Below are 27,993 nucleotides of genomic sequence, written 5' to 3' on the forward strand. Positions count from 1 at the left end.
TCTCATGCTTAATGCAGTAAGTAAAACGCATTCAAGATTACACCGTGCGTTATTTTTTTATTATTTTATACATGAACTCATCTCTCTTAGCAACATTACTAAGAATTCGTCTTGATATTTTTTTCAGTAAACTGGTGAATTTTATCTTGTCTCCAAATCCTTCAGAAATAACCGAATTAATACCTAGAAAAAGTATAAATGCGTGTAAAGACTGATTGTTGAACTAACTGAGGAGGTATAAAGGAAAATAAAATTGTAAAACACATCGAAATATTTTTTATTAACAATAACTTATTATATAAATGCAATGTGACTTAAGTAAAAATTTGATTTAGCCAAGTTATTAAAATAAATGTTAATTTATTTTAATTACTTTTTCAGAGTTTTTTCTTAATGATCGTGATCATTAAGAAAAAACTGACATTGTTGTAAATAAAAGAAAATTTTAAAAAATGATCACATCCGACAAGATTCGAACTTGCAACCACTGGGGCACTGGTCCAATTGCTACCAACTGAGCTACGGAGGCATACTAGAAAAGTCCGATCAGAATAAAATCAGATCAAAATATGGAAAACTTGACTTGACTATTATAACACCATTGAATAACTTAATCTACAATAATTTAAATATACCCATGGCCAGCTATAACGGCCGGTATGAACCCCTGACTGCCATCTCTTTTCCTTACATAGAACCAGTCCGCGTCCACATCAGTCTCTCCCCTTTCCACCAACACCACCACATCTCCTTCTCTCACCGACAAAGTTTTATTTAAAACGCTCCCTTTATAATCACTATTCACTACTAGCAAAGTCTGTCTTATTTTTTTGTCTATGGTTTTATTTTTTTCTATGGTGTCTATGGTTCTATTTTTTTCTACGTTTGAGCAGACGGATTTGGTGCGTAAGTACAAGGAGTCGAAGTCTTTTTCTGCGCAGCGCTGCTTGCGCGGTTTGTAGCGGGTTTCGGAGCGGGTGCGGGTGCGAAGTTGCTCCTTTTCGTTGTCGGTTAGGTTGCCGCAGGGGCGCGGGTAGATGTCTGTGCTGCTTTCCCAGCAGGGTGTCTTCTTTTGGGATGTCCTGGAATATAGAAAGGGCTAATTTAAAAAAAATAAACTTGTATTTTCTTTTTGTAAACTTGTATTTGGATCCGGCAGACCCCGCCGGCGATGGCGGGACGACTTGGATTGCTTCCTTAATAACTGGCCCGAAACTGCCCGAAATCGGGAAGGTTGGAAAAAGAGGGGGGAGGCCTTTGCCCAGCAGTGGGACACAACAGGCTCCTAATAATAATTAATAATAAAACTTGTATTTAGTCCCCATGTGTTTCCGTTTCTGCCATTGGTGTCGTCACTGCCTCGGTAAATGCTAAGGAGTAGCCCTGAACGTGAGTATGTACTCTGCTTACCCCATTTGGCAATACAGGCTGAGTTTATGTACCTATATTTGTCACTTGTGCTTAGAACTTCTTTTTGACAGTGTAATTTATATAAGGTCAGTTCTCTTTGGAGTTCTTTCTATGTTTGGTACAGCGTTGTTGGACACGCTATCACTATTACCTACCGTATTGAGAGTGGTATTTGCAAGCGCGCGTTGTTTCGGAATACAAAGTTTGAAGTAAACGTACCTATTAGGCAGAATCCCGAGCGGCAGACACGCGCTGTACATGACATATCCCTCGTCCCCGTGCGGAGTCTGTACATACAGCCACTGTTTGTTTTTGAACACTGCGTTGACGACTGTACCAAGTGGTAGGGTTAGTTCCCTTTGGAGGTCTTTTTGTGTTTGGTACAGTGTTGTTGGGTATGCTATCACTACTGGGATGTTGCCTGGACGGTCTATTGATGCCTGAAAGGAATGAGTCTGAGATTAGGTAGTGAAAAGAGAAAAAAAAAAGATTAACTGAGAGGATTTATATCTTGTTTTTTGCCTACTAACGTAGTTGATGATGATGTTGAATATGATGATTGACTTTTTCATGTTTAATCGTACGCTTTAGTAGGTAGTTGTTGCTTCTAAATGTTGTGTAAAAAGTTTTTTTTTTTACCAAGTTTATTATCTAGTAAGTAGGTACAGCATAATAAACTAACTTTTGCCCGCGGCTTTGCTCGCGAATGCTCCATAGTCCATACAAACTTCCACCCCCCATTTTACTCAACTGGGAGGTTAGAAAGAGACAAAAACTAGCCTGTGTCACTCTCCATCGCTTCAACTGTCTCCACCTAAAAAATCACGACAATTCTTCGCTCCGTTTTGCCGTGAAAAAGGACAAACAAGCAGACACACACACTTTCCCATTTATAATATTAAGTATGGATAACAGCTAGCCCATGCAATTACTTACACAAAAAAATATTAAAATCATCTGAGGCCAAGCAGGAGTCATAGATATTATGATTGCACAGTTGCACACCGAGTTGAGACATGTCCAAATTACAAAGTTTAGATCACTGGCTCAAAAAACGGTTGACGCATATATTTGATTTGTATAATAATTCTTGGCAGAAACACCTTACGCAGAACATGCTTTGGCATAAATCATTTCGCAGATTTTTATAATCCCGAATACGTTGGCATAATGTTGATGAGCATAATAGGCAAAGTCGAATAGTACTTTCGCAGATAATATTTGTGCATAATATTTAAGCTGCATAAAGTTGCAATTTGCTTTTTGATAGCGAGTCGGATGTGTTGGGGATGCAAGATACCTAACACTCCTCCTCGCTTCGCTCGTCGTCGTACCTAACGGAGGCTGTGAGACAGTATTTCCTTTTCGATAGCGTGTCACAATACTCACAATTCTGCTGTTGTAATACTATATGGTATAATTATATTATTATGGTACATAAAATTATGCTAAATCAAAGTCGACCAAAGTAATGTTCTGTAAAACAATATTCTGCCAAATGTCTCGTATGCATGGTAGTAATAATGCCAACTAAGTTTTCTGCAAAATTGCCTTTCGACCGAAAGTGTTTCTGCGAAACATGTTCTGCGAAGTGTGTTTCTGACCAAAATTATTCTGCCAGATGAGGGTAACCCATACAACATTTATTATAGGTAATTAAGTGTTGAGTGTCTGAGCTCAGACAGTTGCCTATACATATGTTAAGGGTCACACTACACTGGACATCCTCATGATTCGACTCATGAACTCAATCAAAAAATACTTGACCAGACAAATGACCCGTACATTTTTCAACCGTGACCGTGACATATGGCATCATGGACGCAATTAACACCGTGACATTTAACCCCGCTGATATATTGTTATTTTAAATTCCGCATTGATGAATGGCCCTTTCTACTTCGATAATCGCAGTGCAGGCGCAGTAAAAGTAATAAAGCAGTAGTTTGATTTGCGAGTTTCGAATTGCCTGATCTGAGTCTGTTATTTATAGCGTGACTAAAATACTAGTTTCTTACTTTTCTTGGCAAAAAAGAGTAAAAATAGAACTATTTTTTTATCATAGCATATATTAATTCCTTTAAAAGTCCCTTATAAATAATTTCGCGGTAGTGAAGAAAGTAAGGTATTCGTAAATATTGAATAGGATGCAGTATTATATTCTTTGATAGGCTGTCTCGCTTGGATTTCTTATGTGTTCTCTGTATGTTTTTTCAAATATAGCATTCTGACTTGATAAAATGAGCGCAAAGTTGTCAAGGAACTATATTTAATTGCAGTGGTACCTCTCAGCAAATTTATCACAAGATTCGCAATATTTAGTGTTCCAATTTCTATATCGAACTACGATCTGCGTTGGCCACGCGTTGGGCAAAATCTTGGGTTGGTACCGCCCAAATGCTACAAAAGAATCTTCGTATCATGGTCTAATCGCACGAGCAGATACTGCTTTCATTATTTAACCGTGTAACCGTTGCGAGCAGCGAAACAACACGAAACCCACTGTCATAAGGATTATTATCTCCAGATTTAATATCGAAAAGCGGATAAGCGCTCGAAACTCTTCATTAAACGTCCGGAAAGTATCTCGAAGGTTGTAAATGACGTGCAATTTATGCCTTGTCCAATTTTGCGCCAATTTTGAGATTCGAGAATGGCGATCGAGTTTATGTTTGGCATGTTCGTGGTCTATACTTATTAACATGGATAGGAGGCGAACGGTTAAGCGAACCAAGGTAGACCCACCCTTAACTTCTATAAGGCAAGAGCGATAGGTACGGTCAGTACATACAAAGATACCCAAAGAAACTATCATCGAGTATGTATAAAACTAACACTGTGATCTAGCTAGCCTTCTAGTGACATTGGTGTGTGTTGTGTCTTGCCTTGCTCCTTCGAAACGCTTGTTTCATTTCCAATAATAATGGATTTCTAAATTTTAGTTTTCCGAAGGTATAGGTAGTTAAAAATGCCTTGAAAACTGACTTATCTGTACTGTAAGACCCATATAGTATGGATTGGAAAATGCATTTTGGTTGGTTTGACTCGCCTTCCCTTGGTAGTTGAGTTGGAAGAACACCGCTTGGACCGTAAGGCACAAAAAGCTCCTACAAGCCCTTTACAGTCCCAAAAGGGCCTATCCCCCTTAACTTATACAATACTCATATGACTTTTAGTTTGAACAAAGCATATACCTAACTATTATGTAATATTATCCCAGATATGAATAATTATCGAGATTGCAGAGTTTAAAATTCTTTTGTCGAGATCCCGAATCGTGTCGAAACTGAAAGATGAATTGCTTTCTGCGCAAATTGAAACTGTGCTTTTATTCAACCCTTTTTGGGTTCCGTTAAGAAACTACAATTTTAAATTATAAAGCATAAACATAAGTTGAATGATATGTTAGGTACTCGAAAACCCAAAAATATCCCCCACGATCTTATTTGTAGAGGCATATTTAAGAACATGCCAGATGTTTTGCGGCCTTCAAAGAGTAACATAATATATATTCCAGGTGACTGTACTTGTAGGGAACCCTTCTATTCTATGTACGGAACCCTCGGTGGGTTAATCCAACTCGCACTTGTCCGTTTTTTATCTACATGGTTCCACTTACGAGCTACAAAACGTTTTTGCCGGTGCATTTTTAAAAAAGTGTATTTGGTCATTTTGATATCGACATTAAACTGTACATCGAAATTTGTTAGTGACCTTAAGAGAAATTGCTCCACATCGTTTTATTTGGCGTGCACAAATTGTCTCAATTCCAGACTTTACATAACTTTGCCTGTTATCGCCAAACAGATTGGAGAGAATTGATTTGACCCGTTACAAAAACGCTTTACTGGCACACGTTATTTTTATATTCTTGTTCACATTCGAGATACGAGACACTAATTTAAAATTTGTATTGGACTAACATCAAATTTGTACCCACTACCTTAAAATTTATATTTATCTGTCATGTTGTAATGCAGAGTTTAGTAGTGATATGTATTGGATAAGAGATACCTACATACTTTATACCTACCATAAATCTCACTAAATAGAAATAGAATGGGTTTTATTTGACACTTTAAATTGTAGGTCAACATATCTCTCTTAGGAAACTGGCCTTATACCATATTCGAACGGCTTTTGATTCCTCCGATGCGTAGGTATGTTGTATAGGTACTCCTCGCGGTACTAGTCTCGTCTCACAGTGTGTGCCGACTCAGTAACCGATAATTATGTTAGCAATGCTATATAAATATGTCAACATACCTCACTAAGGAAGCTGTCCAAATCCCTAATATCGTAGCCGAATCGCTCCTGATTTCTCTTCTTCCTCCGATGTCTATGCCTATGCTTACTTCTCACATACTTCTCGGTACTGATCTCGTCTGACAATGTCTGCCGCTGCCGACTTCCTATAATAATATGTAGCAACGCTATATAAGTATGTCAACATACCTCACTAAGAAAGCTGTCCAAATCCCTAATATCGTATCCGAATCGCTCTTGATTTCTTTTCTTCCTCCGATGTCTATGCCTATGCTTCCTTCTCACATACTCTTCGGTACTCGTCTCGTCTGACAGGGTGTCTTGGCTCACGAATTCCTCGCAGGCGCTGCGGAACCGAAGATTGTGGTAGTACTCGTTCCGGCCGACGACTCGGGTTTCGCGTAGTTTGGTGGTTTTGAAACGGTCTTCGAATTGACGAGGGTATCTAGAAGAAAGTAAGTGTTAAGTCAATCTAGCGTTCGACATGTTTCGATCCATTTTCGAGGATATTTTTCAAGAGTAGGCGACCCCGCCTTTACATGTCGAGAGCGCGACGCATAACACAACACGTTAACACGTGAGTAACCCGCTTAAAATATTTTTAAATATGTTTGAATCTCATGGGAGTTTTATAGTTAAAGTAGGTAATTATTTAAATTATGCTGTTGTTAGAAGTTGCTAAACATCGAAATTAACCAAGAAAGAGTGTATTCAGCAAAAAATTACCTAATTTCCATTAAATTCCCTTGATACTTGCCCCTCAGCAAGCTCTTTGTTTACCTACAGCGGAGTTGAGGATCATTTATTTATTTTCCCCTCACTAGCTCGGAAACACGTGTTTTGTCCTTTAATACCAGCGGGTAAAAACGCAGTTTATCCACTAGTAGGTAAAGTCATTTGACCTTGAATAAAGTCAAATTAACTGCTTTAAAATTTATAAAAGTAGGTGAATCTAGGAATAGTAGGAATAAAGATGATTTACCACCTGTGGAACTACTGGAAGCAGTGATAAACGCATTTTTTGCGTTGTAGTTTCCTCGCTATAGTGAGGAGAAAAGTTTTGTGTTACACTCGGGTGCAAATGTATTTTACTTCTCGTGTGTTAAAATACAACTTTGCCCCCTTGTATAACAAATAACTATTATTTTAATCAAAAAGTAACACAGCATTACAGTTTATAGTTACACCAAGGCACTGTGAAACTACAAAATACAAAACAAGACACAAACAAACGATAAATAATACAAAAAAAGAATACAAATTAAACATTAGATTTGGGCGAGGACGCAACAGCGTGGCTCCATTGCGTCGTCTGACTCGGTGTAGGATTCGGCAGGTTGCCCCGGAACCGCCGAAATACCACACCCTTCGGCCAGAAGTTTGCGCACGCGATGGTGTCCTGCATCCTGCAGCGTGCGCGGCACACGCACTACGAATGAAGTGAAGTGCACGTAGTGGTGCAACTGCAGTTGGTGCACCCTCAGCGTGTAGCCAGTCTTCCGGCGAACGTACTCCACCACCTCGTCAGCCCCGGCGGAGTAATGCAAGCGCGACACATAGAGCGCTTTACTCGGTGATCATGAATTTGTCTAGCAGCTTTAGGACTTCGCGTTGTGGAATGTGTTATGTAAACATGTACCTGATGTCGTTCTGAGGTTTCGTGTTCTGTGCATTCTCCTTCAGCACCCAAGTGAGCGATATCTTCGACTTGTGCCGGTGAGCCAGCGGCGTGGAGTGCCACAGACCCATGTCCTCCTGGATCTCTGCGTATTCGACGTCGGAGGCCTGGATGCCCGGGACCTTGCAGTTGGCTAGCAGGTCGAGAACCTCGCATGGTGGGATTGGGCTCTGAAAGAAAAATCCCGATTGAATCCTATTTAACAATTCAATCTTGTCGGAAAGCTCAATTGAAGGTTGATGATTGATTATTCATGTCTTTGTCAGCCAAAATTAAAAGCATTATCGACTAAAACATTTTTGTCCAGCTGCAACGGGTTGCTAAATGCTTGTGTAACTTGTGTTTTCTCGATTAATTGGGAAAAATATCTTGTCGATTCAGTCGGGATTGGAATATTTATAAGTAGGTTCGTAGATATGAAACCTTTTAAAAATAAAAAATAAAATGCATTGATTTCAGACAAACAAGGTCTCTCAAGGTCTAGGTCGTGCTCTGTCCAAAATTGAATCACAAACGCTCTCAACAGAAAGACGCAAACATTAAAAAGCAAAATTCCTAGTTTTAAACCCACATTTTTTGCATAGATAACATAAAGTACTCACTGACTCATATATATCCTGTGTATCGTTGGGGACATCCTCGTTCTCCTGATAAGGCGGCGGTAGTTCTTTGAACAGAATTTCTGAAACGACAATTTTTTTATTCAATTAACTTGTCTAACAACATTAATCGAATTACGAATGCTGTTTTAAAATGAAGTCTTGGCCATAATATTACCGAGACGTCCTCGGAGTGCCTTTGCGAGCAAATCTGCCTCAGACATACATAATAATCGTAGGAATATTTTAGAGAAAAAAATCTCTATAGCTATTAAGTTACAGTTAACTGATAACTATACGCCTAGGACTGACTGATACCTTCAATGACATTATTGAAAGTATCGGCCAAATTAAAAAAGTTTATTTTTTTGTGAAAACAACCTAATAATCATTGCGTAATTGACCTAAGTCAGTCCTTGCTCTGGCGAATTAAATTTATTTTTGCGACGAACTCGAATATTTATTCCTCAGTTGTGGACGTTTTCCGTTTCTACCTAAATAATGTAATATTGTTTTGTAATTTTGTCTGCAATTGCATATACTCGTTGTTCGAACTTTTAACCTATCGGCTTGTGTATATAGAATACCCTTTGGTAAGCGAGTTGAGAAAGAAAATATCATTTCACAAAATTCAGACTATAACGTCTACCGGCTACCCCATGTATACCCCTCAAAAATCCACTCCACATTCATGATCCAACTGTCCGCGTATTTTTCCAGAAAATATTAATAAACATTATTTACCTACCTTGTGTAGCAATGGAAAAATTAATCGTTTTCTTGTAAAAAAAAAAACACTATTTAAAACAATAAGAGCACACGTTAGAACATTGCACACGATAATCAATCATGTCACATCTCTAAAAATTAAATCTGTCACCAAAACCATACGCCTGCGAAAGCCTTAAAATAACAAACGCCAACGACGCGCGGTTGTAACATGCGTACGCGCAACTCCCGTCGGCGACTGCGGCGCGCGCTCGACTGACCCTGGAGTATGCTGATTGATACGACAGTTGTTCCGGAATATGGCTTCCGAAATTTTCAATATGGGGCTGTCCATAAATTACGTCATCGATTTTTTCAGATTGTAGACCCCCCCCCCTATAATCATCCTATCGTCATATCTTAATGACCCCCCCCCCCCTCTCCCAAAATTGACGTCATTACCAGTTTGACAAAATAAAACATTGCAGATTTGAGAAAAATAGGGTATTATATGATTAAAACACTTGGTTATAGAATCATCTTTTATTATTTTTACTTTGGCAATAATCATTGATATAATATAACTACTTATAATATAATATAAATACATAGTATAAAACAAAGTCGCTTTCGCTGTCTGTCCCTATGTATGCTTAGATCTTTAAAACTACGCAACGGATTTTGATGCGGTTTTTTTAAATAGATAGACTGATTCTTAAAGAAGGTTTATATGTATAATACATTTAAGTACCACGGGCGAAGCCGGGGCGGGCAGCTAGTATTATATGTAATATTATTGTTAGAGTATTTTTTCTGTAGTTATTACTGTATTTGTGTACATCTATGTTGCATTACTTATGTATGTTTATTATGAGTTATTTTAGTATTGTATGCGCCTTAGCCGCCTCTCACATTTGCAGTCTCACTTACTAGGTGTGCTGGAAGAAATTTCTTTTTAGAAATAATCTTTTTGTACGTGAAAAATAAACTATAAATAAATAAATAAGAATGACGTCAATTTCGAAACACCCCCCCCCCCCCCCCCCATCTATCATTTACCGTCATCCGCAGACCAACCCCCCCCCCCCCCCCCCTAATTTAGAATGACGTAATTTATGGACGGCCCCTATGCTGGACCCGATGGACAGTGGATCCATTAAATTTTGTTTCGTTGTTATGGAAATAATGACTTATTTACTGTATTTGCCTAATTAGATTTGGTACAAATATACCAGCGAGCTGTAGCAGATGAGTGACTAATCATTAGGCTTGGGACTTTTGGATGCTCGCTATGGTTCTGGCATCCGCAGAGTCGCCGTTATGTTAAAAAAAATTTTTCGAAGTCAAAGTCAAAGCCTGGAAATAGAACATGTTAGATGTCATGATCTATACGTATACCTATAACAATATGCAATTAATTTTATCACAAATCTATTACTCACACGTGTCGAAGTTCACAGTTGACGCGATATGCATAATAATATATACTATATACGTACCTACGATTTACTTTACTATGCATCCTCTTTGATACTTGTGTTTTGTTTGACAGACTGCTGACATCTATTTCAAATAAAAATAAAAACACTTGAGTACTAAGTTGTCAGTTCAGATGAAATATCGTTTACGCAATTTGTAACAAAATTTTAAAATGAATAATTTTACGACTTGCGAAATTAAATCCTGGTTAGAGCCGTATCAGGAATTAAAATATGATGAAGAAAAGTCTAGTATATTTTGCTCTTTATGTGATGTTCATTTCAAAGCCGGAAAAAAAGTATTTATTGCTAACCATATTAAAAGTGTATCCCATCAAAAAAACTGGTGGTGAATATAGCTTGTTGTTAGATTGGATAGAGATATTGTTGTTAGATATTTTATTTCCAGGCTTTGATTTTGACTTAATCATAATGGCGACTTTGCGGATGCGAAATTGCCAATAAGATAAAATTGCCTTATTAACCAGGATAGCGGATTTCGAAATTTATTTAAGTATCATCGATTTCCGGAACGTAACGCCTGATTCCATCGATTAAAAAGCTTTTGGATGACAAAAGTTTTAGACAGTAATTTCAGAAGTAACTAAAATATTTGGTTTTCCTATCCGAAACGGATTGATTCGGCGAAAATGCATATTAGCTGTGTAATACTTACATAATTATGTAATTATACTGTTTCACAGAATGACATAATAGAATTCACCCTCCGTTAAAATAAATAGCTAAAAAACTAGATTATGCATACATTTGTATGTTAAATGCTTGTCTATTCTAATTAAATTGAATGCTTACTTTTTTATTTCTTTTGTATAAGGACTGATGAAGATTGCACATACATATTTTCTCAGCGCCTTTATATGGAACAAAAGTGAAGAAGTGGCGCCTACAGATCAATTATGAAACAAAGTTGCTGGACTTGCTAATGTGAAGCTCACGATCACTTAAGTAATAGGTTTGATATGGAATGAATGCAAGTGACTGATGAGATGACGTTCGATAGAGAAGAATGGAAGATAACCTAACTACAAAATTAAAATGTTGATAAAACCCCCGACATAATTGACCGATTTTCATGAAACATGGCTAAGAACACTCCCGACTAATTCAGATTTCAAATTAAAAAAAAAACTAAATCGAAATCGGTTCATCCGTTCGGGAGCTACCATGCCACAGACAGATACGTCAAACTTATAACACCCCGTCGTGTTTGCGTCGAGAGTTACAAAAGATATGCTGCGTCGAACCCAAGTATTTAGGATAAGGGCAAGCTAATGATGATGACTACGTAAGTAATAATAAGCAATTTAATTTGTAAACTATTCATAATTATGTGTTCACACTAGACTTGTCATAGGTGTTCACAGTAGGCACTAGTTTTACGAAAGCGACGCCATCTGACTTCCACCCCGAAGGGTAACTAGACCTTGTTGGAATTAATCTGGTTTCCTCACGATGTTTTCCTTCACCGAAAAGCGACTGGCAAATATCAAATGTCATTTCGCACATAAGTTTCAAAAAACTCATTGGTGCAAGCCGGGGTTCGAACCCGCGACCTCCGGAACGAAAGTCGCACGCACTTACCGCTAGGCTACCAGCGCAGCGCTCCAGCGGGTTCACACTAGGCTATAGTATAGGTATTTTGAATTTGTACACATTTTAATCAAGCACATCTATACTACGAAAACTTTTACAAAAATTTAAATTAGCCAACAAGAAACATATTATTTTCTTAGAAAAACATAGACAATTAATATTTGGGGAGTAAATATCTCTACTTACTACCCGTTATAATTTCACTGAATATTCGAGTCAAGTAGCTAGTGAAATAGCCGAGGGACAAGCAAATTAAAAAAAAAAAATCCTGACTTTACCTCTTTTTAGGGTTCCGTACCAAAAAAGTACAAAAGGAACTTATGGTGCGACTCTGTCCGTCTGTCTGTCAGATTATTAATTATTTTATTATAAATGAGCTTCCTCTTGGCCACAGATTAGCCAAAAGCAAAGACGTGGCCTAGATGGAGTGAGCTCGCCTAGAAGATGCCTGTTCACCCTTGATTTTAATCTGAACCTCTCCATAAGTACCTTTGTTTAATTATTTATGAACACTTTGACCGTCAGATATCTATGGCTACAATAGCAAACCGGTTAATGGCCGCCCTAAAGCCCCCGGGCTCGCTTGGTCAACCTCGCAGCCCCCATTAATTCATTATGCCCGTGTAATTTACTATCGGTAGAGCACGCACATGGCAAACTAGACGAGCTTTAAAAAGCGAAATTATTCATTAAGAGCATTATTTAAGCGCGTGTCGAATTTTTGCAGCCTTTTATAAGAATAACATGTTATTATAAACTGAAATAATAGTAGTATGTCTACTAAAAAAAAAACACAAATTAAAATATTTTCCTATGAAATAATTAATTTGGTCTTAGAGTAACATATTATTGTCGGTTACTGTACCTAATATACAATACAATACAACAATAAGTAAATCGGGTTACTTTGATTTGCGCGGGCGATATCAAAATAATACCAACTAAAAGTTGCTTAGTATACTTTGTATGACTTGTATAATTGACCGTAAATTATTGCAGTGACTGCATAAACAACCTGTATAAAACTTCATAAGATATGCAAAATTAACAGAAAACTAAACTATAATGTACCACTAAATAGATAATTGTGCTTTTCTCGTGAAAAAGGTACTTATTATATACAGTTTTTGCTTAGTAGGTATCACATACTGCACGACCAAAGAAATCGAGGGACACGTGCAAATTTCGTCCTTATGGTTAATAATGTGGTATATTTTACACTAAAGTTAGGCAGCGTTCCTATTTAAGCGTCGCGTGTCTCGGGGCGCGCAACGGACGTCTCCGCCACGCCGCCTGAATGTAATTCAAAAACCGGTCAAGAGCGTATCGGGCCACGCTCAGTGTAGGGTTCCGTAGTTTTCCGTATTTTTCTCAAAAACTACTGAACCTATCAAGTTCAAAACAATTTTCCTAGAAAGTCTTTATAAAGTTCCACTTTTGTGATTTTTTTCATATTTTTTAAACATATGGTTCAAAAGTTAGAGGGGGGGACGCACTTTTTTTTCCTTTAGAGCGATTTCCGAAAATATTAATATTATCAAAAAACGATCTTAGTAAACCCTTATTCATTTTTAAATACCTATCCAACAATATATCACACGTTGGGGTTGGAATGAAAAAATATATCAGCCCCCACTTTACATGTAGGGGGGGTACCCTAATAAAACATTTTTTCCATTTTTTATTTTTGCACTTTGTTGGCGTGATTGATATACATATTGGTACCAAATTTAAGCTTTCTAGTGCTTTCGGTTACTGAGATTATCCGCGGACGGACGGACGGACAGACAGACATGGCGAAACTATAAGGGTTCCTAGTTGACTACGGAACCCTAAAAACGTCTCCTCAGTACATTTTGTATAGGAAGGACACAAGACGCGCCCCAGGCGGCGTGGCGGTGGCGTGGCGCGCGCCGCGCCGCCTGGGGGCGCGTCTTACGTCCTTCCTATACAAAATGTACTGAGGAGACGTTTTTTGAATTACATTCAGGCGGCGTGGCGCGGACGTCCGTTCCGCACCTCAGGACATGCGTCTCTTAAGTGTGGCCGGTCCCTTACACTTTACATTTTCTTCCTTATACTTTTGTAACAAGCTTATTGCTCAAACTATTTTTTTTTCAATTTTCAACAAATGGGCCCTGGCAAACTAATAACAGCCTAACGAAAAATCAACACAGGTGCTATTCATCCAATTTGAAGCGTGAGAGTGCTAAAACAATCCGTTTAGACATTGTGCTAGACATTAACACCTCGAAGGAAAGAGTAAGTTTTCCATACAAACGCCCCATTTTCCTCTCTCGATATTGACATTATCGATTTTTTTTATATAAAGTGTCTAAGGAAAAACCAACACAGGTACTATTCATTCAATTTGAAGCGTGAAAGTGCTAAAACAATCCGTTTAGACTTTGTACTAGACATTAACACCTCGAAGGAAATTTTCCATACAAACGGTCCCCATTTTCCTCTCTCGATATTGACATTATGGCTTTTTTTTTTATATAAAGTGTCTAACGAAGAACCAACACAGGTGCTATTCATCCAATTTGAAGTGCGAGAGTGCTAAAACAATCCGTTTAGGCGAACAGTGTTTTAGGCATTACAAAGAACATGCTTCTCCATACAAACGGTCCATATTATCCTCTCTTAGTAATGACCTTATGAAAAAAGAAAATGATTTCAGTATAGGTATGCTCGTTAGATTAGATCCTTAGTCTGACTTTTATTCGATTTTTTAAGCATTAGGAGCAAAAATGTAGCAACATTTTAAAAGCATCTTACTTCATCTTCTTCTTAAATTAATAATCTGAAAAAAAAATACGACATGACATAGCTGCACTGCAGTTAATATATTTAAAGTAAGGTAAGTTAAAACAGACACTGGGGTGGGATATTTAAGACTAGCACTTGTAGAAAATCCTCACATTATTCGTCTTGCTCGACTAAAATAAAGTAATGTTATAATTTATAATATAATCTTAGCTTAGGTACTCCACATAACCTAACGTCAAATTACGTACCTATACATTTTTTCTATAACTTAAAAGAGGAAAATGGGGGTTACTATTTGTCTGGAAAGCGTTCAAAGTCCCTTCCCCTCTTGACACCTGGCAATTACTTAAACCGTGACTGTTCCTTTACGATTTCACACGATGGCTACAATGGGAGGTAAATGGGATCGATAAGAAAATTGCGTAACACGATGTCTTGATTAGGGACTAAGAACGTAAGTGGCCATAAATTTACGGCTAACTGCGATAGTATTAGCATCTTTTCAATGAAATTGTTGTGTTAAGAAGTAGGTACATTTCTGAATACGCGATACGCCCCATCTATAGACGATCAGCCAAATCTAGACGCTCGGAGCGGAGCGATCGGCGTTGCGTGCAGCGGGGCGGGCGAGTGTGCATACGTCTATGTAGCGTCGACTCAGGACACTTGTATGAGCTTCCATTGTTTGAAACGCATGCCGCGCCGCACGCCCTATACAGGGTGTCCCAAGACTATGGGACATGAACGGAAAGTACCTTAAATATCGTAGATAGGGTATTTTGCTACAAGAAGACTTTATTTTATTTTTAAAACTAAGTAAAACTCCATTCATAGATTTTTAAATAATTACATGGTTAAACCGGGAATCAAACCCGCTACACGAGAAAAAAAAAACATCCTGTAATTTTGTCATACCGATCGATAGGCTTCATCATAAAGATTATCTTTCTCTAAATAACATAGTGTCGGAGATAAAAGGAAGACCATGAATTTTAACATTTTACATGGCAGACTCCTTAGCCTTAAAATTTGTCCATACATTAAAAAAAAAAAAAAAATTTTTTTTGAATGCAGTTTTACCAAGTTTTAAAAATAAAATAAAGTCTTCTTTCAGCAATATATCCTATCTGTGATATTTTAGGTACTTTCCCTTCATGTCCCATGGTCTTGGGACACCCTGTATAGCAATCAGGCCTTACACGTATGGTAAACGATATTTGGCAATGGCCTTACCACGGGTTTTACAAAGACATATTCGCAACTTGCTTTCTATGCAACTCTGAAATGAAATGAAATGATTTGAAATGAAATGAAATGAAATCAAAATCATTTCATTTCATTTCGTTGACATATTTTCGGTCGACAGACTTATTTAACCCCCGACGCAAAAACGACGGGGTGTTATATGCTTGACGTGTCTGTCCGTCTGTCTGTGTGTGTGTGTCTGTGGCATCGTCGCTCCTGAACGGATGAACCGATTTAGATTTTGTTTTTTTTGGTCTGAAAGCTGAGTTAGTCAGGAGTGTTCTTGGCCATGTTTCATGAAAATCGGTCTACTATGTCGCGGTCGGCGGTTTTTTCAAAATTTCAATTTTGTGGTTATAATGCACAGTTTATGCACGTGAGAGTTGCATAGAAAGCAAGTTGCGAATATGTCTTTGTAAAACCCGTGGTAAGGCCATTGCCAAATATCGTTTACCATACGTGTAAAGCCTGATTGCACGCTAATATATATAGGGCGTGCGGCGCCCTAAATATTTAGGGAGACCAAGAGTTAGTTCTAACTCCTACCCTTATCCCACGTTATGTGGGGTCGGTACAACATGTATTCCTCTTCCATTCTCCCCCAATGAACTAACTAAATTAATGAACTAACTCTTGGTAAGTATCAAAAACTGTCTAAAATATCATCGCTTACCGCAGAACAAATGCTTAATAGTCCTCAGACACATTTTCTGGCAAATTAACACTTGTGGTCACTTTTAGTCACTTGTGGTCAACTTTATTAAGGTTAAACTATAATGGTATACGGTAATATGACGCAAACTACCGCAAAACGCAGTTGTAATGTAACGTTTAACTACGTTTACATTTAAAAGTGGAAAGTGAGTGTGGATCCCCGCTACTTTTTACGCTTTATGCAGAAATTTTAATAGTAGATATTAAATCACATGTTTAAGTAGCTTAGGTAACTTGGCTCTTACGTAAAGTGTACACCATATTTAATTATATCTCTAAAATAATTCGCACATCATTCTGTATTTATTTAAATGCAGTAATTACAGTTACCGGCATAAATAAGTGATGATTTCTGTACCTACCACGTACCTACCTTGTGATATTAACGTCTTGTTTTAAATGTCAAACGACTAAAAGCGACAAGGTACAGAATACAGAAACCATCATTTCTTGATGCCGGTGACTGTACTACATTATTGTACAGAATTAATATGATTCCTACCTATATGATTCGACCTCTTGGTACTTATCATTTATACCTACGTTCATTTTAATGATCATAAAATTAAAAAATAAAGTATTTTTTTCAGATTATAATCAACGATTTGTTTGTTTGTTTCATAATCATTTTACTACTTAATAGTTACTGTACATTGGAACAAAAGACATAAACGCCCATACTGAAAATGTTTCATCGGGGTAAATGTAGTAAACATACCTAGTCCATTTCAAAAAGTTTAATATTACGTCACTATCGACTTTATACTTAAAAAAAAATTGTAACATACAGACTCGCGGGCCGATTTTTGAGTCTCACGCGTTCGAATTCAGAAAATTGTCACTGAAAATAATAAGCAAGTCACCGTTTTCAACCGGTATTTTAGTGACAAAATCCCGTATGCGAGATTCAAAAATCGCCCTTTCGAATCGAAACTTATCCCCATTTTTTGCCCTCGTATAGTCATGACGTATAGTCCGTGAAAATCGGAGACAATCGTTTAAGGGACGCACGACCATATCGCTATGAGGGGAATGTGACCAATCCTCAGGAATTCCTGACACGACCCGAACTTAAACGGACAGAAAAAGCTTATACACACAAATCCTTAACGCACATAGGCCCTTTCAAAAATAGACTTATGATATTTCTTTACATTTAAAAAGGGGGTAAGTGCTTTCAATTTTCGAATGTTTTAAGCCGTTTTGGAAGGGTGTGTCGAAAACGTGCGTGCACGCGTCGTGACACCCCTGCGGCCGAAATATCCGAAATATTTGGTGTTAATAGAGCTGTGGTGACGATCAGCGTGAGTTGCGGGAATGTTAACACGTTCACTGCGGGAGGGGTCGAAGGCTTAGCCTTTCGCTGCCACGTAAACTGCCAAATAAGCAGTGCGGCGTTCAACGGGTTACTTACGAGTAGAGATGGGCCGAATATTCGGTAAATATTCGGTATTCGGCATATTCGGCAACTTTGTCAATGCCGAATATTTACCGAATGTGTTAAATAACGTAAGGTTATTTCGTAATTCATCGGATAATGCGATCCTGTTTCAGCATTCCAAGGAACTACAAATATAGAGCTAAATATATGCTTAGAAATATCAATAACATTTCGTATTTTATAACAAAAATATAGGTCAAGAAAAAAACATGTACCTAAGTATCCATCTATTGATAAGAACAGTTAGGCGCCGTAGTAACACTAAGTAACGTTATATTTTCATTACCATTCGTTTAAAAGTTTTCAACTCTACATCAGCTTTAAAAATATAGCGCACCGAATATTCGGCCGAATGTTCGGTTCGGTAAGATCTGAACCGAATGTTCGGCCGAATATTCGTATTCGGCAAAGTCCATATTCGGAACATCTCTACTGACGAGTTATATCGAAGCTGTTGAAGGATGAGATTTAATGAAATGTCTTTAATTTGTTCAAACGTTCTTACTTCTACATACGTATGTTGATACTATTCATTCCTAATGGACAAAACATAATTGTGTTTATGTAAAGGGTCAGCAAGCTTCGATAGCTCAGTTGGTTAAAACGAAGATGGGTAACTTTCAAAAAGTTGCGATCTAGCGATTCATCCTGACGGGTAAATTATCCTTTCAAAAAGTAACCTAAATAATGATTTTCTGTCATGAATTATTATAGATTCTCATCTCGTGATCTCACACTCTTTTTATCAAAAAGTATATAAGTATATATAAGCAAGAGTAAATAGGTATCTCATAGGTAAGCGTGCTCCACCGTAGACCGCATCATCACTTACCGATGGGCGAGGTGTGATCGTGGTCAAACGTCTACATCATACTAAAAAAAAACCTATTTTGATATTTTTGATAAACAAATAAACAGTTGTGTAGTATAACTTTAGTAATATCATCGTACCCAGCCCCAGGCATGAATAATTAAATTTTGCCCGTTTCTAAAAATTCTCCAAGCATCCTCCTTAATTTTTGAAACAGTGATCGACTTGAACTTTGAACATCAATTAGTGTAAACTTATTATTAGGCAGATGATTATCGGATAGCTATTATGTTGGTCCACCTACTATTGGTGAGGACACGCCCCGAAGAATTAGAAATACATAGCATTAAGTTTTATGTGGGAAGGTTCTTCGAGGTATAGCGTGACGTGACGAGAATAAACTATAAAGTTATATCGTCACTAATTAAAAAAAAAACTTGTATCTTCGTCTGTCAATGAAAAGAAAATTGTAGTAAGTATGTATGGAATGCATATAAACTTACTGCGTTTTAACTTTGAGGAACAGCGCGAGATACGAGATTTTTTAAAAGTAGTGACGATATGTGTGATAAAAGTTGTCAGGATTGTAGCAAATGAAAATCCGTGATCTCTGTCTACCCCTCTGGGAAACAGGCGTGATTGTATGTATGTATGTATGTGATAAAAGTAGGTGGATAATTATACAGGTGATTTTGTAAGTATGTACTAGCCAAACTTTGCATAGGTAGTGAATTTTGAGGTCATAATGAATAACTTTTATTATGGGACCAACTTTTTATCATAAAAGCACTTACTTTTCTCATACAGTGTCAAAATAGAGTCAACCCACGATGTTTGCAACAAACTTGACAGCCTCACCGGTGCAACTGTTATTTTAAACGTCAAACTCATGCGCGGATCCAGGGGGGGGTCATGGGGGTCATGACCCCCCCGGAGCCTAGGTTGGCCATACAAATAGACCACGTGACCCCCCCTAGGGCCCCGGGCCTTTACCACGTGACCCCCCCCTGGGCACGAAGCTGGATCCGCGCTTGGTCAAACTTCGATTAAATGATGACGTTTACTTAACCCTTACAGAGGCGGGGCTATCGAAATCGTTGCAAACTTCTGGCCGACTCTAGTTGCCATTGCCACTAGTGACCGACCGAAGGTTCGGTTTCGGCCGGGCCGAAACATACAAAATTGTACTTTTGTGTTGCGTTGGGCTCACACTTTTTCAGGATTTTTAAAGCACCTGATAAGGTGTTATTAAGAGATCAAGAAACAAATATTGAACTCTAAAAATAAAAAAAAACCTTACATAGGTATACAAGTAAGTAGGGTCTAGTTATGATGAGTAGGTATAAAAGCGATTTCATTAATTTTTCTGGCGATTTCAACAAATCTTCTACGAACGAGTTTCGGTTTCGGCCGAAACTAGAGCCAAAGCCGAACCGTCGTTTTCGGTTTCGGCCTGAAAACATGTTTCGATCGGACACTTAGTTGCCACATGCAAAGCGATTTAGAAAGACGGTGGCGCCCCGATTCTACTTTTTTTTTGCCAGGCTTTACAAAAAATTCTATGAATTTCTAAAATGTAACACCAACACTACAGACTAACACATATAACCCCCCAATTACACGAAATAGAAGCACATAATGTTGGGAGTTACAAGTAAAGGCAGCTAAATAAGCCCTGGAATTAAGGGTAGTTCAGAACAACTGATAATTGCGTGGGAACGCACGACGGGCCGACAGCACGCAACTTTCGCAACAGGGTTTTATACGACTTGAGAATTGGGAAGTTTAAATATTAAATTTTATAAGTATGGGGAATTGATTTTAAATAATAGTACATTACGATAAAAGTAAGGAAAAACCGGCCAAGAGCGTGTCGGGCCACGCTCAGTGTAGGGTTCCGTAGTTTTCCGTATTTTTCTCAAAAACTACTGAACCTATCAAGTTCAAAACAATTTTCCTAGAAAGTATTTCTAAAGTTCTACTTTTGTGATTTTTGTCATATTTTTTAAACATATGGTTCAAAAGTTAGAGGGGGGGGACGCACTTTTTTTCCTTTAGGAGCGATTATTTCCGAAAATATTAATATTATCAAAAAACGATCTGAGTAAACCCTTATTCATTTTTAAATACCTATCCAACAATATATCACACGTTGGGGTTGGAATGAAAAAAAATATCAGCTCCCACTTTACATGTAGGAGGGGTACCCTAATAAAACATTTTTTTCCATTTTTTATTTTTGCACTTTGTTGGCGTGATTGATATACATATTGGTAACAAATTTCAGCTTTCTAGTGCTGACGGTTACTGAGATTATCCGCGGACGGACGGACGGACGGACGGACGGACGGACGGACAGACAGACATGGCGAAACTATAAGGGTTCCTAGTTGACTACGGAACCCTAAAAAGGAAATTTAAAACGACTGAAGGGAGTTTCTTTAAATCGACACGAGTTACGAATTTCCTTTTCGCATTTATCTTACGACGTTTTTCAGTACAGAGAGAGACAGGCCCTCTAAATTTCGACCGAAAAGAAATGAACAACTTCTCGCACTAGAAAAGTGCGTAAAAAGAGCACCATCATCATTCTCTGTCGGCAATGATGTTGCTTATGTCCATGGGCGGCGATGACTGCTTACCATCAGGCGGCTCGTCTGCTACGCCTATTTCATATACATTACGATACAAGTGCGTAAAAAAGGAAGTTCGAAACGAGTGGCGATAAATTAAAACACGACCGAAGTGAGTGTTTTAAATCGACACGAGTTACGAATTTCCTTTTCGCACGTGTATCGTACGACGTTTTTCAGTACAGATGGCCCTCCGAAGTTTCGACCTGGCATATAATGAACCACTTCTCGCACTAGTGCGTAAAAATACACCATCTCTACTTATATCCACACTCCTTTTTAGGGTTCCGTAGTCAACTAGGAACCCTTATAGTTTCGCCATGTCTGTCTGTCCGTCCGTCCGTCCGTCCGTCCGTCCGTCCGTCCGTCCGTCCGTCCGTCCGTCCGCGGATAATCTCAGTAACCGTAAGCACTAGAAAGCTGAAATTTTGTACCAATATGTATATCAATCACGCCAACAAAGTGCAAAAATAAAAAATGGAAAAAAATGTTTAATTAGGGTACCCCCCCTACATGTAAAGTGGGGGCTGATATTTTTTTACATTCCAACCCCAACGTTGTTGGATAGGTATTTAAAAATGAATAAGGGTTTACTAAGATCGTTTTTTGATAATATTAATATTTTCGGAAATAATCGCTTTTAAAGGAAAAAAAGTGCGTCCCCCCCCCTCTAACTTTTGAACCATATGATTAAAAAATATGAAAAAAATCACAAAAGTAGAACTTTATAAAGACTTTCTAGGAAAATTGTTTTGAACTTGATAGGTTCAGTAGTTTTTGAGAAAAATACGAAAAACTACGGAACCCTACACTGAGCGTGGCCCGACACGCTCTTGGCCGGTTTTTTGAACAAGAATAAATATTGTAGGTACTTAAGAACTGTGCATCTACGGTATAAAATCTACTAAAATTAGCATAAACACGCCATTACTGCCTCTTTAGCCCACGGTCACGCCTATTCCCAAGCACATTACGATGCGGCGAACAATTTGTACCATTGGCTATCTACGACATTAGCGGCTTATCTACGCGTGGAAAAATCTGCAAGGAAAGCGTTAAGATTTCTAACTTTCTCTCGTCCGCAATTCAATCCTCATTTTCAATTAAATAATACATTGTTTTGTATTGTTATAATTATGTTCTTGGTGACACACGACACGTAGGACATTCAAACAAAACATAAATCGGTCTGGTACCCAAATATGATTTTCTGATAAGAAAATCGCGGGAGATTTCGAACTACTTAGGTACATGTACTATCAGCTGCAAAAGTGCATGGAGAAATTATTAATGAATTCATTGATAAATTCGCCATGCACTTACTGTGCACGATGGATTTCTCCCAGAATCGCTTCAAATAGAAATGGTTGAAAATAAGGGAACGTACCCAAACTACGTGACACGTTTAGAGGGGGGGGGGGGTCGTCGTAAAAATACTACGCTTGGTCACAGAGGGGGAGGGGGTCTAATTTCTTGTTACGTAACCGGTGGAATATTGGTCCAGCCGTGGCCAGCAGTGGGACGCATATATGACGCTGGTGATGATGATGAATGTGATAAGATGAAAATCATTGTTTAAAAGGCCGGAAAAAAGATGACAAACACGCGTCAATAAAATGAAATATTAAATAGCCGCCTGGAAGGAGACCGTTAATATTTCAGAGCCAGACAATATGTCGGCAGCAATAGCCCAGGTTGTGCCAGTAGTAGGTAAATAAACGTCATAGATTTCATAAAACAAAAAAAAATCATAAAAGAATAAAATTTATAAAAAAAAAAACATTTTACTAAGCCTGTGACATTGAAATCGTTGCCAACTTAGCATGGCCTTTTTCTACATACAATTGTTTTTAAGTTATAATTTACTTCGAATATTAACCCACATTCTTTAAATATTTCGAATCACGAAGATTTACTTTTATTTATTTATCGGGGGGATTTATATGTAACATTTGTGCCGACGCTACAGCCCGACACGGCACGCAGCAATCGGCGAAAAGGCGAAATTGCCGCATTACGATCCCGGCCGATGTATCCACATGCACGAACACGTTCTCTACTGACGGGCCCTTCCCGACACGACTCAAGCAAGTCAGTCAAGAGTCAATAAAAGTTCGGCCACACATGCGCGTTTTGAAAGCACCTAAAGCTGTGCTTACTGTGGTAAATTATGTTTTGCAACTGTAAACTTCTAATAAGTATTGAATGACACATAAGAAATCAAAACAACATTTATTAGCTGTTGTGTGACCGCGTGAGCTCTGAACACGCTCGCATTCCGCTCCGCTGACGCTACGCTATCAAAACGCCTTATGTGTGGCCGAACCTTAAGTTACAAAAAAAGAAACAGCCACCCACGTCTTTCTCGAATGCCTAAGCCCCGTAGCCGAATGGCATTTCTGCGATGCGGAACGCCGCAGAAATGTAGTCTGGCTCTGTCGCGTCAATATATACCCAAGAGCGATAGAGATAGATATAGCTACGAAAGAGATATTATCGTGAGCCTTTCGTGAGCGTTTGTGCATTCGATACGCACACAGGGGTGGCAGAAGACCGGGCATGGGCCATGCTAGGATTTCTGGTAGAGTTGGGTTGGCAAGAATAATGCCCGCAAAATAGGCACGAAATTATGACGTCGAGTTGTAGAAACCAAGCCCACGTTAACCTGTAACCTACAATGATATAGATTCCCATTCATATTAATATCAATCACAACACACGCTCAAAGTCAGCAATTTTGGTTCCAGCCATTGTCACCTACATTGTTCCTAGAACGCCAATTCTGATTTTACATTTTGTGGCGTTTTTTGATACAACCTTGTTGATGGCACACGAATCACGAATGAGTTGTGCGTCAATCACAAAATTTTCGTCATATTCGTATCAAAACCACTTCAAGTTCATAACAAACGGTTATTTCGAATCGACTAGTTTTTACGAAAGTAGAATGACCCGAACTTAAAAGTTCTGTGAATATGTGTACTTATAGAGTCTGGCATGAATTATAATAATTACTGCGCTGATATATGGGCCATCAAGTCGATTGCGTAACATTCGTAACATCCATCATAGGCATTAGCTTTGAGTGCTGGCATTTTCTGCATGGCTCATCAGTCTCATCACCGACGTGTAGTGCCATAAAATTGGCAATTTTAACTTAGTTTGTAGAATGTAATAAGGATATTACTGGATATAAACTTCTGATGCGTAACTAATAGGTAATCTACATGATTTATACATACAAGTATTAATCAATGTGTGTGTGTCATAAGTCATTTTTCTAAAAAGTTTTAGTTTTTAACCCCCGACGCAAAAACTACGGACTGTTTCAAGTTTCACGTGTCTGTCCGTCTGTTCATCTATCTGTCCGTCTGTCTGTCTGTCTTTGAAAACGGAATTAGTCAGGAGTGTTCTTAGCCATATCTGATGAAAATCGGTCCACTATGTCGGGTTTTTTTTCATAATGTTTATTTTGTGTCGTGATCGATTACAAAATCACCATTATTACCTACCATCATATCAAGATTCCCCTTTCGGAATTACCAGAGCATTTCTGTCATTCGGAATTACGCTATGCACCTTACATGTTAAAAAAATTATAGGTGTGTATACTTAGTTCTACGACTAGCATACTTAAATAGTTCTAGTTGTACGACTTAAGTCTTAGAAATATTTATTCAAATCATAAACTTTTGTTATGTCCACAGAAACGATGTCGATTTCAAGAATGTTTTCATCCTTCTGTCTCAAACCGAGGATGACCGTAATAACGTAAACAAATGAAAGTAAAACCCGATGTCAGTGGAGCATGTGTCGTATCGAATAGGTAATGACAGACATCAGATTGGACGCGGGCCCTGCACTTAAGTAAATAAGTATGGTAATGCGAGTGGACAGCGAAAGTTAATGTCCAGGGTATATATAATATATAAATACTTATATACATAGAAAACATCCATGACTCAGGAACAAATATCTGTGCTCATCACACAAATAAATGCCCTTACCGGGATTCGAACCCGGGGCCGCGGCGTAGCAGGCAGGTTCACGGAGGTACGGGACTGTGCCAGACTGCCGGCGTATCATGCTGCCAATTTTATCACTTATCCACGTGGATAAGACATCTGTCACTCTCACACTGACACACTTGCTAAAGCGTGACGGACGTGGTCGTCATTTGCACCGACAAAATTGACAAAATCAGTGCTAACATAGCTTGGTAATGTATAAGACTGTAGAATGTATACAGAGTGGCGCGTTTCACTGGACAACGGTCACACGCTTCATTTCACGTAAGATTCAACCGTGATGTTAACGTTTCTACACCCGATAAACCCAAGGGTGGTTTTCGAATAAAACTAGAATGTAGGTATACAGAGCGTATACAGAGTGGTGCGTTTCACTGGACAACGGTCACACGCTTCATTTCTCGTAAGATGCAATTACGATACACGCGCACGCGCGCCGACAGTGGGCGGGGCGGCGACCTGCGTATATGGACTAGGAATAGTAGGAATGCTACGATGTGAACTGGTTAATAATCATCATCACAAGTACATTATGACCTGGGTCCTGTGGGTTTTAATTTATCGCCACTCGTTTCGAACTTCCTTTTTTACGCACTTGTATCGTAATGTACTATTTTTTATAAGTAAACAATGTTTTGAATTTTTTTGATAAATGTTTCAGATGAGCCGGTAGTAAGAAAATCTTCGAAAATCCTGTTACAATTTCAAAAAGCTTGCGGGGGTTCTATTACATAACAAAATGAATTTCTAAAGCTCTAAGTAATTTAGTTAACAATAAGTTTATAATCCACGACGACCGTGATTTTATCGTCAAAACCCGAAAACAGTAAATTTCTCCGTAGACCAAATGCTGAATTCCTACCAAAACCACTTCTTAAATCACAGCATAGCACAACGTTTGCGAAAGAAATCGTGATCTTACAGTTAAAGGAGACGCCATTTCTAAAGTCTCGTCACCTTGACGGCGGGGCAAGGGTCAGCCCGCCCCCCTAATTGCCGGTTGAAATCGCCGCAAATATTTTTACCCACCTCGGGACTGCGCCTCTTGACCTTAAATTACGGTTTTTTGTGAGTTTTATCGGTTTCCAGAATGAGATACAATCGGTACGACGAATTGTTAATTTTATGTTTCTGTGGAGTGCTTTCGAATCTTTTTAAAGGCTAAAAGAATCTAGGACATAAAGAGTTACTGTCAAAGTAAAATGTGTAATCACAGTGCATAGACTGCCATCTCTCGACACAAGCTTAAAACTTTTGGACCCCAGTTTTGACAATTTGGCCCATATTCTTAGCTTGATATGTGTTAAAATGTCATATATTAATATTAGCGCCATCTAGCCGAGCGTTCCCCAAAGGTGTAGGTATCGCCATCTAGGTCACCGTACCTTTTTCGGTATGGTTTTGAGGTACGTTTTTTTCTTAGACTTTACCTGTCTATACGGAGTTACATATGTCTTTGCTAGTACCAATGTAAATACCTATGTATTTACACACCTACACCTATTCGAAAATTTTAGTGTGACCATGAGAATTATAACCTATTATAAATTATAATATATTATGGCTATTTCTACGAAGGTTAAGTAACTAAATTGTTATTTTCCGGTAGCGATACGATAGACACGTCTAGTTATTTTACTTATTTGTTTTACAAGAGGGCAAAGTTGTTGTTTAACCGCACGTGCCAATATATCGATACCCGAGCAAGCGAAAGATTCCAATATTGAACCGTGAGCTTAGAAATCTGAAGAGTCAGTTGAGTTGTCAGGTGGCAACGGTCGGTTTGGCCGGAACACATGTTAACATAGCGAGTAGGTAGGTAGCTAAGGTAGATTAGGTTAAAGATAGTACTCACTTTGCTTGAGATTCCTGAAGATCCAAATGCAGCCGACCGCGTAAGTACCTACCAGTTATCAATGCAATATCGAATGTTTGAATCACTCACTTTGCTTGAGATTCCTGAAGATCCTCAGCATGGTCGCCGGTCGCCGGTGGCGGCACGCGTTCAAATGCAGCCGGCTGGAGAATCGTCACGCTTCGATTCCGGTAGCGGGGTAACGTCTCGCCAGACACAGCCATATAACACATACAAAGATACAAGATTATCAGTGGAATAAATAATTGACGCAAAGTACCTGCAGATTGGCAAAGAGTAGAATAGTTTTTTTTTATCAGAGCAACACTTACTTTTCTCATGCAGAAGTGTCATAATAGTTGCCACACGCAAAACGGTTTACATACATACCTAATACATAGACGGCCCCTATTATTTCCTCTCTTTTACCAGGCTGTAGGGCCTGTAGGTATTCTAAATCTGGTAAGGGAGCGCAACAATGAAGTAACTCAGCGGTTCTCAAACTTATTTTCACATGGAACCCTTTTAGAAAGTAAAACATCTGACGGAACCCTTAAATTTTTTTTTATTGCAATTTAAGCAATCATGATATATCATCAATAAATCAGTTTGTGGTCAAATCTAATCACTAGATTCTAATGTCGGGTATTACATGGAACTGTTTTTTATTTTTTAACAATTGGTGAATATTTGGTTTTATGGAAGAGAGTTGAAGTTGCATATCAGGTACCCAAAATTCAC

The 27,993-nt window shown here is 38.4% G+C and overlaps 1 protein-coding gene across 2 annotated transcripts; it reads right to left on the reverse strand.

Moving 5' to 3' along the window:
• Positions 1-408: 408 nt before the first annotated feature.
• Positions 409-27,619, reverse strand: LOC125228292. Of its 2 annotated transcripts, none has more exons than XM_048132789.1 (6): positions 27,343-27,619; positions 7,957-8,036; positions 7,316-7,524; positions 5,866-6,121; positions 1,630-1,850; positions 409-1,082 (listed from the first exon to the last, which is right to left on the reverse strand). In XM_048132789.1, exons 1-6 carry the CDS (start codon positions 27,371-27,373, stop codon positions 626-628), a joined length of 1,254 nt encoding a protein of 417 aa, XP_047988746.1. In that variant the 5' UTR covers positions 27,374-27,619; the 3' UTR covers positions 409-625. The 2 variants fall into 2 exon arrangements, with proteins under 2 accessions (XP_047988746.1, XP_047988747.1); XM_048132790.1 differs by lacking the exon at positions 27,343-27,619 and adding an exon at positions 8,702-8,942.
• Between the last annotated feature and the right edge of the window lie 374 nt (positions 27,620-27,993).

This window comes from Leguminivora glycinivorella, chromosome 7, assembly GCF_023078275.1.
Source record: "Leguminivora glycinivorella isolate SPB_JAAS2020 chromosome 7, LegGlyc_1.1, whole genome shotgun sequence".
Taxonomy (NCBI): domain Eukaryota; kingdom Metazoa; phylum Arthropoda; class Insecta; order Lepidoptera; family Tortricidae; genus Leguminivora; species Leguminivora glycinivorella.